The 9,321-nt window shown below is 41.6% G+C and overlaps 1 protein-coding gene across 9 annotated transcripts in view; it reads left to right on the forward strand.

Moving 5' to 3' along the window:
* Positions 1-5,281, forward strand: part of PICALM (phosphatidylinositol binding clathrin assembly protein) — a 66,640-nt gene extending 61,359 nt beyond the window's left edge. For 4 of the 9 annotated variants that reach the window (XM_032099042.1, XM_032099045.1, XM_032099046.1 and 1 more), the window contains 2 exons: positions 2,790-2,892; positions 3,817-5,281. In XM_032099042.1, the coding sequence (XP_031954933.1) occupies positions 2,790-2,882 (93 nt within the window). In that variant the 3' untranslated portion in view covers positions 2,883-2,892; positions 3,817-5,281. The remainder of the gene's footprint in view (positions 1-2,789; positions 2,893-3,816) is intronic. The other 5 variants (XM_032099043.1, XM_032099044.1, XM_032099048.1 and 2 more) reach the window with 2 other exon arrangements.
* Positions 5,282-9,321: the final 4,040 nt, after the last annotated feature.

Below are 9,321 nucleotides of genomic sequence, written 5' to 3' on the forward strand. Positions count from 1 at the left end.
GATGTGATACAGTACAGCAAATGCAGAATGTTCCAGACAAGCCAGCTCTGACTGATGTACAGGGGCTGGAATGTAGCTGCCCATCCCAAGGCCTGAGTGTTGCAATGTGCAGCAGCTGGGCTTGACTGTTAAACCAGCAATGATGTTGTGTTGGCCAATATAAAATGGTACAGTCATGACAAATCCGTGTGCCTTCACATGTCACATGTTCTGGTATGGTTGTCCCCAGAAGGACATAGCCTTAGGAGGGGGAAGCAGATGGGTAGTGCAAAATTTAGTATTTAAAATAGAATAAAGAAACCACTCAGCCTCCTGCTAACATCTGTTGTAACACTGCAGTTGTTAACACAGCCAGTTGTACAGGGCAAGTAGCAGGAGTGATCACCTGGGTGATGGAGAATAGTAAATGTGCAAATGAGTAAGTTGGTTTGGAGGGTGGCTATGTTTTGTGGTTGTTTTTTGGCTGGGTGTAGGCGGGGTTTTTTTGAGGAGTGTTTGAAACTATAGGAAAGAGGGTATGAAGTTCGGGACAGATTTATGCCAGAAAGTAGACCTTACAGATGCTTGCTTTGTCACATTACCCCTAAAATATATGCTAAAACAACTGGACAGACTTGTTTCATGGGAAGCCAGAATGTAGCTAATGATGGGAATCAGCCCAGTGCTCGCTTATGGTTCTTAGGTTTTACTGTGAGTTCAGGGAGCTTTGCCTTTGTTGGAGGCAGTGGGAAGTGAGGCTGATGTTGGAGGTGAGACTGAGCTGTCTGAGCAGTGCAGTGCATTTCACATCACACAAGCTCTGGGCAATAGGGGCACCAAATTCTCTGCTCCAGTTAGATCAGCACTAGAGAAATGGATGGGCAGTGCTGTTGTTTTAAATGCTTCTCCTTAGAAACTGCTAAGGTTGGTCCTGGTTTTCAGATCTGTTTATAAACAGTAATCTGGAGAGGTGCAATGTAGGACCATGTATTTTTTTTAGGCATCCTTTTTAATAATTAGAGAAATCTTGTTAAAATGTGTATTTACTGCAGGATGCTGTGTCTTGTTGGAATTTAACTGTGGCATCTAGGTAATAGTGTTGTCAGGTTTTTTTCTCAGATTTTAACCTGAACAGGCTTCCTGAAATTTCCCCTATGTCTGGTTACATGCTGATGTTGCACAAGTGATTCTAACCTACCAGTCTTCCACACTGCTTTCAAACTGGGACATTACTTTGGACTTGATATGAGTTGGAGATTTGCCAACTTAGTTTGATAGGACTTTTAATATGTGACTTCAAGGCATTTGACCATGAAGAGGAAGAATGTCTCCTGAAATCAAATGGCAGTAGGCATGTCTTGCTGAAGTTAGGACTGTTGGACCATATCACTAGTCTGCCTCAAATCCTGGAGAGTGGTGGGATGTGCTGGGCTATGGCTTTCCAAAGGGAAGAACCAGGTTTAAGAGGGGAAATTCTGACATTCTGAAACTGCTTCTCAAGCATTTCCCATTCTCTCTCATGACTTTTCCATAATCTATTTATGGTTACTGGATCTGAGTACCCCATTGGGAGTGGAGTTTCGGGAGGAGATGAAGATTCCAATGTAGATCAAGCATGTACTGATCCTGAAGAAGTCCTTCTGCTCATGTGGTTTCTGAGATAGACATTCATGTGAATAATTTAAACATGCAATGGCAGTATTTCCACTCTGAGTACTTCTGCAAGCAAATCCCATAAGCAGATGCCCTGTCATACATAGGTCGGCAGGTGCCTGGCATTTCCAAAGGGAAAGATCTTCATGGAATGTTTTTTGCCATGGGCACGGAGTGCAAGTGACTCGGTTCTGAACAAACTGTTCCAGTGAAGAACCCAAACTGGAGGATGCTGACTTTGATTTGTAACTGCAAAAACATGCATGTTCTACCCAGAGGGAGGGCAAATAGGATTTAATAAATCACCATTTATAACGGGAGAAGTACTAACACAGAAGGAAAAATCAACAAATAGCAGATACTCCTGCAAGTACAGCCTCCAGATTATTGGTCCTTCCCAGCAGCAGCAGCTGGAATGCCAATATTACCCACCTCTAATTTATGTGCTTTATATGACTGAGTTTGTGGTGTGGTGCTTTAGGTACATGGCTGTAGGGTGCAATTTTTGAGTGTACAGACTCAGTCACAGTCTTCATTTCTCACCTAAAACGGCCACAGTAGCAGTTGAAACTCATCTTTTTTCCTTTTTTTTTTTTTTTTCCTCCTACTCACAGAGTATATCCCATGTTCTCCTTCTAGGTCCCAAATTGAGAATTATCTATTATCTGCTGTCCAGCCTCTTTTTATAGGCATCCTGCTATGACATGAAAATATGCTGAGAGCTATTCCTTCTGGAGAAACCATCTGGAAAGCTGCCATGCTCTGGCCAGACCCCCAGCATCATCTCTCCCTGCTAGGCTGTAGTTTTCCCAGTAAAGCAGGGAGAGAACTAACCTGTTTCACAGGAATCAGGCTGAATGTTTTGTTTCTTCTTTTGAAGAAAACTGCTGTGAAAGTGTGAGGTTATCTGCTTGTTTGGCAAATGCTACTGGCATTTCCTTTCTGGAGGGTCATGTCCAGCTTGTTTCTGCATTACACCAACCATTGAAGAGGCTTTGTTTCCCATATGACCAAACACCTTGTTTTAATAGTTGATTTCTGCCAAGTTTGCCTCTTAACCTCCCTTGTCCTTTCATTACACGTTCAGCTTTCATATTCTGTCATTCTGAGACCTTGTTTTCTTTTTCTTTCCCTTTCTCTGTCGTCTTTCTTACTAGCTGTCTGCAGCATCCAGCCCTTCCAGTCAGAGTCCTCACAGAGCCTCAGGAAAGGATCCCTTTGCAGAGCTCTCTCTCCAGGATTTCTTGTAGAACAACTTAGGTATTGTCCATTTTTCTGGGGAGATGCTGGTGTTTGTGATATGCAACAAAAATAAAGTTCTAATTCAAGTTTTATTAACATGGCTAGAACTGTTTCTGAAGGAAATAAAACCAAATCTTGTTGAGTTGGAAGCACTGTGGAAGTGACTTGGAAACTGTGTATTCAGCAGTTTAAAGGCTGGCTGAATGTTTTTGCTTCAGTCCATTGGAAATGGAACCAGCTCATGTGGTACTTGCTGCAGCTAGGGAGAAGGAACTGGTGCTGCCTGGTATTTACCATCTCATCAGGACAATGTTCGGAGTTCCCCGTTAGCAGCAGAGCCCTGAGTGCTGCTGGCAGAGTGCTCGTGCGCTTCCCCGTGGCTTGAGCAGAGAGTTCCCTTTGTGCAGGAGGAGGTGCTTGTTTCACATGTGCCAGGGATCCATTTTGGTACAGAGGTGCACTGGAGGAGTTGTGTTGTTTTTTACCAGTCAGGGGCAGGTGGGAATTAAATAGTAAAATGAGTGAAAACATGACAAAGAAATTCAAGAATTCATAGTATAAAGAGAGAGTAGGGTTATTGCACACACCAGCTGCTTTTCTTTGTGCGCATCCTCTGGTTCAACATGAAGAATGACCCCGAGTTCTCTTCATAACGGTGTTGGTCTGTGTTAAGCTGCTGCTGGTGACAATATTGCATGGATAACTAGGTGGGTTTTATTTTGAATGCAGAGATGTTCCAAAGGCTGGTGTCGTTGGAAGAACATCCTGATGGCTTTTGGTTGTTTCCTGGCCCTGATTTTTAAAAATATTTTATTTCTATTCAAAACTTCAGTTCATGGGGTAGCTTGGGCATCAGAAGAATGGAAATGTTTGAAGAAAACAGGTTTATAATGAAGCCATACTTCTGTTGGATGTTAACCCAAGGGTTTTTCATCTTTCCAGATTCAGTTTATGTAACTGTGTTAGATGGAAGAGAAAGGAACGTTTCCAAAAAGATGTGCTCAGCAGTAAACTCCCACTTCCAGGAAAAAAAATGAACTTCAGTCTCTTAAACTCTCCTCTTCCATTAAGTGATGCAGCGAAATGATGAAGACCAATGAAGGAAGCTGGGACACCTCCATAAGAAGACATCAGTACACAACACAAAGCCAGGAATTGCCATGAATTAAGACCAAGATCTATTTTTGTCCTGGTGACTAACACGTCAGTACTCTCAGCTTCTAATAATATCCTTAATTGGTAACGTATGAAGAGAAGCCTTTATTCTGGAAATTGATATTGGTGTTTGGAAATGCTGTCTGGATTGGAGATGTCGTTTACCGTAACTCGAAACACAACTCTGGGCAGGGGAGGGTCAAATCCTAACTCTTAATTCTGCAGTTACCTTTTCTTCAGTCCTCACAAATGTAGGCACAGCAGTAATGGAAATTAACTTTTTTTAAAAATTATATATTCAGTTTGCAGTAGACATTCCTTATGTATTATTGTTTGTATTTATTTATGATTATCAATTTAACATTAATATTGTATCAAAAAAAAAACCTCCTTATGAAAATGAGTATGGATGTATACAGTATGTCTGATTTTTATCCACAAAGAATGAATCTGATTCAGAATGCTTTTCAGCTGACATACAGAGCACTAAATATTTTAAAGGTCTGAATCTAATGAATTCTCAGTATATATGGGAATTAGGGAAGAGCTGTAAAACGCATTAATCCTTATAGTCAATTCTGTGCCTAGGATTTTGCAAGGGAACAGTTAACTGACTAGAAGAAGCACTACATTTTTAATTCAGCATTAGTGCATTGGGAAGGAACTTTATTGCTTTGTGCTTGGCATGTCATTATTTTTACATTTGACATTATAAGGCCTTTCCAAAATGAATGTGAGGAATTGCTTTCACTTTAAGACTTTCCTTCTTTTCTGTAAAAAAAAAAAATAAATCAAGGTGTTGTGTGTTGGGGGGGGAAAGCCTTTTCATTTGGCTCGTGCCATGTTTATGATCATGTACCTTTTAAAGTAAAAAAGGGGAAGTAGCTTCCTTACATATGTCTAGTGGGTATTTAGTTCATGAGGAATTAAAGTAGCGCTGTTGATCGGTGCTTTGTGTAAATACATCATAACTTTTGGGTGGAGTGGGGCCTTCAGAAGGATAGTCAATGATATGAAAGCAATTCTGTACATGAATTAAGCATACTTGCTGCATTGTCTCTGCAGATTCTATTTTTGTTTAAAATATTAAAATGTATGTTAGCAAAAATGGGTGGATTTTCAAATAAAATGCAGCTTCCACAGAACTTTTGTTACGGTATGAAAGTCTGAGGTGCTTCTTTTCTTTTTGCTGCTTAAAATGTGCACTGATAATTGCTTTGTTTACTTAATAAAATACCAAATGTATTTCATACATGCATATTGTATTGCAGGAAGTGCAGCACTCTGATCCTGTGGCTGACGTGTTCCATGCAGCCTCTTCTCCGGGCTGTCGTCACAGACAGCCTCAGTGTTCCAGTAACAAGGTGTCTCCTTCTTCCTGACCTAACGTGATATTTTACCATTTCTAGTTTTTCAAAATATTCATGGCAATAAACTTGTACTGTTTATAACTGAGCAAGAAGCATAAATATGTCCCTAAAAATTATTATTATTATTATTATTTTCCCTAATCTTCCAGCAGAAGGTAGTGCTGGAAAAGCTATGAACAGTTTGCTGAGACCATCTTCTGCAGTTAGACACAGGGAGAGCTGATAGAAGTGGATAGTTGTCAGAAGCCTCGCAACAGCCTGAGGCTTGTCCTGGAGGCCAGGGAATCATAAACTGAGCAATACAGGTTGGTAGATTTAAAATTTCTTTCCAAAAGCATGAATAAAAAAACCCTGACCCTGTTACAGGGTATGTAATGCACACACCCAGATCTGGGGAGTTTCATACAGAGTTTACTAAAATTTTGCCTTCCTACCACTGAGGCTTTCAGTGCCCTCAGAGAGCAACTCAATTTCGCTTGTGGTCAGAATATAAAAAAGGTGAATTGTCTGAATTGGGGGTGAGCTGGAAAAAAAGGGGGCACATCTGTGACATGTTAGCTACATCAGTAACTGCCATGGTACAGATTGTTCTGAAACACAGATCCAGACCTTGCGTGAAGGAAGAAGGTAGACCTTCGTCCTCCTCCAGAGCCTGATGTGCTGCGTTATGGTAAAACAGTTGCCAACCTTCTTTTTAGGTCTGTGGTGCTCTCTGCAGAGTCTAATTTGAGGCTTTTGGCTGAGGATAGATCTGTGTTCCTAGATCTCTTTGATCCCTTGGACCCTTTGTGCAGCTGTGGACTTGAGGGTGCAAATCATGAAAGCGCCAAAGAATTGCAAACACCCAGAGCCATGTCTTCTGCAGGGATGATGAACTCCTGTTACCCTTTAGTGGTTGCTCATTGTTGCTCTGTGTTCCTTGAAGCAGCTGCTGTGCAGATCAGGCTTTCTTGCTGAAGGCCTTGCTAAAAACCCTTGCTTTTTGGTTTACTCTTTGGAGACAAACTGGCTTGGGAATTTTCCTGAGTAGTATTTTCTCATTTGCTTTGTTCCCAGTTGGTATGTTTGCTTTCAGTATCACTGACATAACACTCAGTTTAGCTTAATTTAAAAAGCACAGCACACAGACGTATTTTGTTTTTTAATTACTGGCACTTTTTAATAACGGGGGGTTGTGAAAACCTGGTTCTCTTCAGAATTGAGTTGAAAGGCTGTTTAGTCTACACAAGCAAACTGTGTAGGGAAGCTGCTGCCCCTAGCAAGCAGGGGAGGATGGAGTGCTTTGTTAGAGGGATGTGGTTCTTCTTAAAGCTCTGTGTAGGGAGCTGGTGTGTCAGAATAACCACAATTTTTTTTTTTTTTTTTTTTTTAATCGGGGACTTACATAATGAAAACAAGTGGATTTACCTCTTGAGACAATTACTCTTGCCAGAACAAGAACTTGAACAGCTCCTGAGTTTTCTAACAGCCCAAGTGTAGAGTCTTCATCTGAAGACACATCTAAATTCCTTCGCTGCTTCTCTTCTTTGTTTCAAAGTCACAACAAACTAAACTGAGCTGTACCTCAGGACATGTTTAAAGGCTGTCTTTGCATGCCTTTGTGACATCAGAGGTTCCATTCAGCCAACTGCCAGAGTAAGTCACAGATGTTCCCAGCTGCCAAACAGCCCTTCAGCAAGAAAAAGGGACAGGGTGAAGCCCTACATCTTTCATTAGACAAAAAGGGCCAGTTTCCAGAGCCTGACACAAATTTTGTAGCAACACAAATGAATTGCAGCTTAAAGGCTGTGACATAATTGAGATAAAGATTGTGGCAGAGAAATGAGAATTAAGTGCTAAAAACACTGCGAATGATAGTAAATGCTGATGGGAGCGGAAGATTGACAAGATAATATGAGGGGCAGTGAAAAAATCTGCTGAATACAGACAAAAGAGCAGTGCTAATGGGAGCATATGTAAACTGAAGAAGAGCTTTCTCCTTGGCCTGTTGTCAGCCTCTTGGCTTGACCTTTGGAGCTCTCACACCGCAGTGGAGAGAGCAGAAGCAGGCTTGACATCTTCCACTCAGTTTGCCCAACAAGAAAAATCTGTGAGCTGCTGCTGTTTTCCAAGTTCAAACTGGAGAGCAGAGGGACAAACTGATTGTTCAGCTGGCTGAATCAAGAGAATGAGTGAGGAGGAGAGAACCCTGGGCAGGTTCCCTGAAGGTGTAACATTGCTGCCACCCACTCAGCACCTTTTTTTACCTGAAGGTTGAGTAATACTATGGGAGATGGGCTCCCCAAGACAACAGATAAGTCTAGGAGTGAGTAAAGCATATTTAATTCTTTTCTTGCTTCTCTGATGATGAAATTTCCTGAAGCAAAGATCAAAAAGCCTTGGAACAAAGAACCAACTTCCTTAAAATTCTATGGGAGGTGATAATGGTACAGAGATTGTGTTGGATGCAAGCATAGTGCTTTGGATATCCGGCAGCTGCAGTACACAAGGAACACTGAGGTCTTGGGTTTATTTTCATAGCGTGGATCTCTGCTTTGTTCTTGGTGGTAACTCCTGAACTTCCTTGGGCCGGCTGCAGCAATTGCCCAAGTACTGGGTTTTTTTTATTTTATTTTTATTATTTGATATAATTTTAGCCTCTTGTTTCACTTTAATCACTAAAAGTGAGGAAAGATCCAGCGCCATGTTAAATCCCAGTTTTCAGCATGGCTCAATGTTCAGTTGTCCACATATGGGAACAGTTGTTGGCATCTTGTTACCATGTCATGTCCTAAAACAATATGGTGTTTGTGGGAGACTGCAGAACGTGAGCTCTGAGATGTAGTATTGCAAAAAACATCCTTACTTTCACAGTTGACTCAAAATCCAAGGAAAAGCCTTTTTTCAGAGGAACATCCAGCTGCAAAACATCAGTGGCTAAAGATGCTAACACCATTAGATTCTCTGTTCTGTGCTTATTGCTATAGTGTAACTTTTTAGTCCATTAGCTTCTGCCTTGACCTTATTCTGGCAAACTCCTTTTAGCCCACAGAAGCAGAGTGTTTAATAACTTCACTCTCAGAAAGCAGCCAAACAAGAACAAATGCTGCAGAACGAGTCTCTTATCCTCATTTCCCAAAACGTGCAGGTCTGAACCTGTGGCAAGATTGCCTTGTTACATAACCTCGCTGCAGTGGAGGCTGCAAACCTTGCAAAAACCAGACCAAAACTGAAGTCACCTACATTCCCTGCAGCTCGGGCTGAGGGAGATCATACCAGCACAGCCAGACTATAAAGCAACACAGTCCAGTTGTTCAGAGAGAGTTCAAGCCAGCAGAGTGCTGAGGCAAGTAGCTCCTATTATCACTGGAGTGGATACAGGCTCTCAGCACGCCCCTCCCCATTGTGCTTTTTAGGCCTTCCATGGATTGATGTTTCTCACTTCCGGCACATGGACCTCAGTTCTATTAAAAGTTTTTATTTCCATGCAATTTGAGTGATGCTTCTATTTCCTTAATTTTGAATTCCAAGGAATACTTGTTGGGGTTTTTTCTTCCTGTTGAAACAGCAAGTTTCTTTGAGCTGTGCTCTAGTTAAATACATAACTTCAGCTCAGTGGAAGCTTAGCTTGGATTATAGTTGTGGAGACACCTGGACCCTTGCTTGTATCCTAGAGTTGTCTCGTGCAACAGTAACACAGTAAAGAACAGGTATTTCATAATGCTGGGAGTGCAAAGGTGACTCTAAGTTTGGTCCTAACTGGAGTAGTGAACTCCAAGTGGGGCTTTGAAGGACTGGCTGTGCTGCCAGAAAGTGGACTGATCAGCCCTGTTTTACAACATGCTGCTCATTTCTGAGAGATTTTGCCAGTAACAAATTTATCAAATCCAGATGCCTTGGGTTGAAGACCCAGCTTTCTCCATATGAAAGCCTCGCAGTGGCC

This window comes from Corvus moneduloides, chromosome 2 (genome assembly GCF_009650955.1).
Source record: "Corvus moneduloides isolate bCorMon1 chromosome 2, bCorMon1.pri, whole genome shotgun sequence".
Taxonomy (NCBI): domain Eukaryota; kingdom Metazoa; phylum Chordata; class Aves; order Passeriformes; family Corvidae; genus Corvus; species Corvus moneduloides.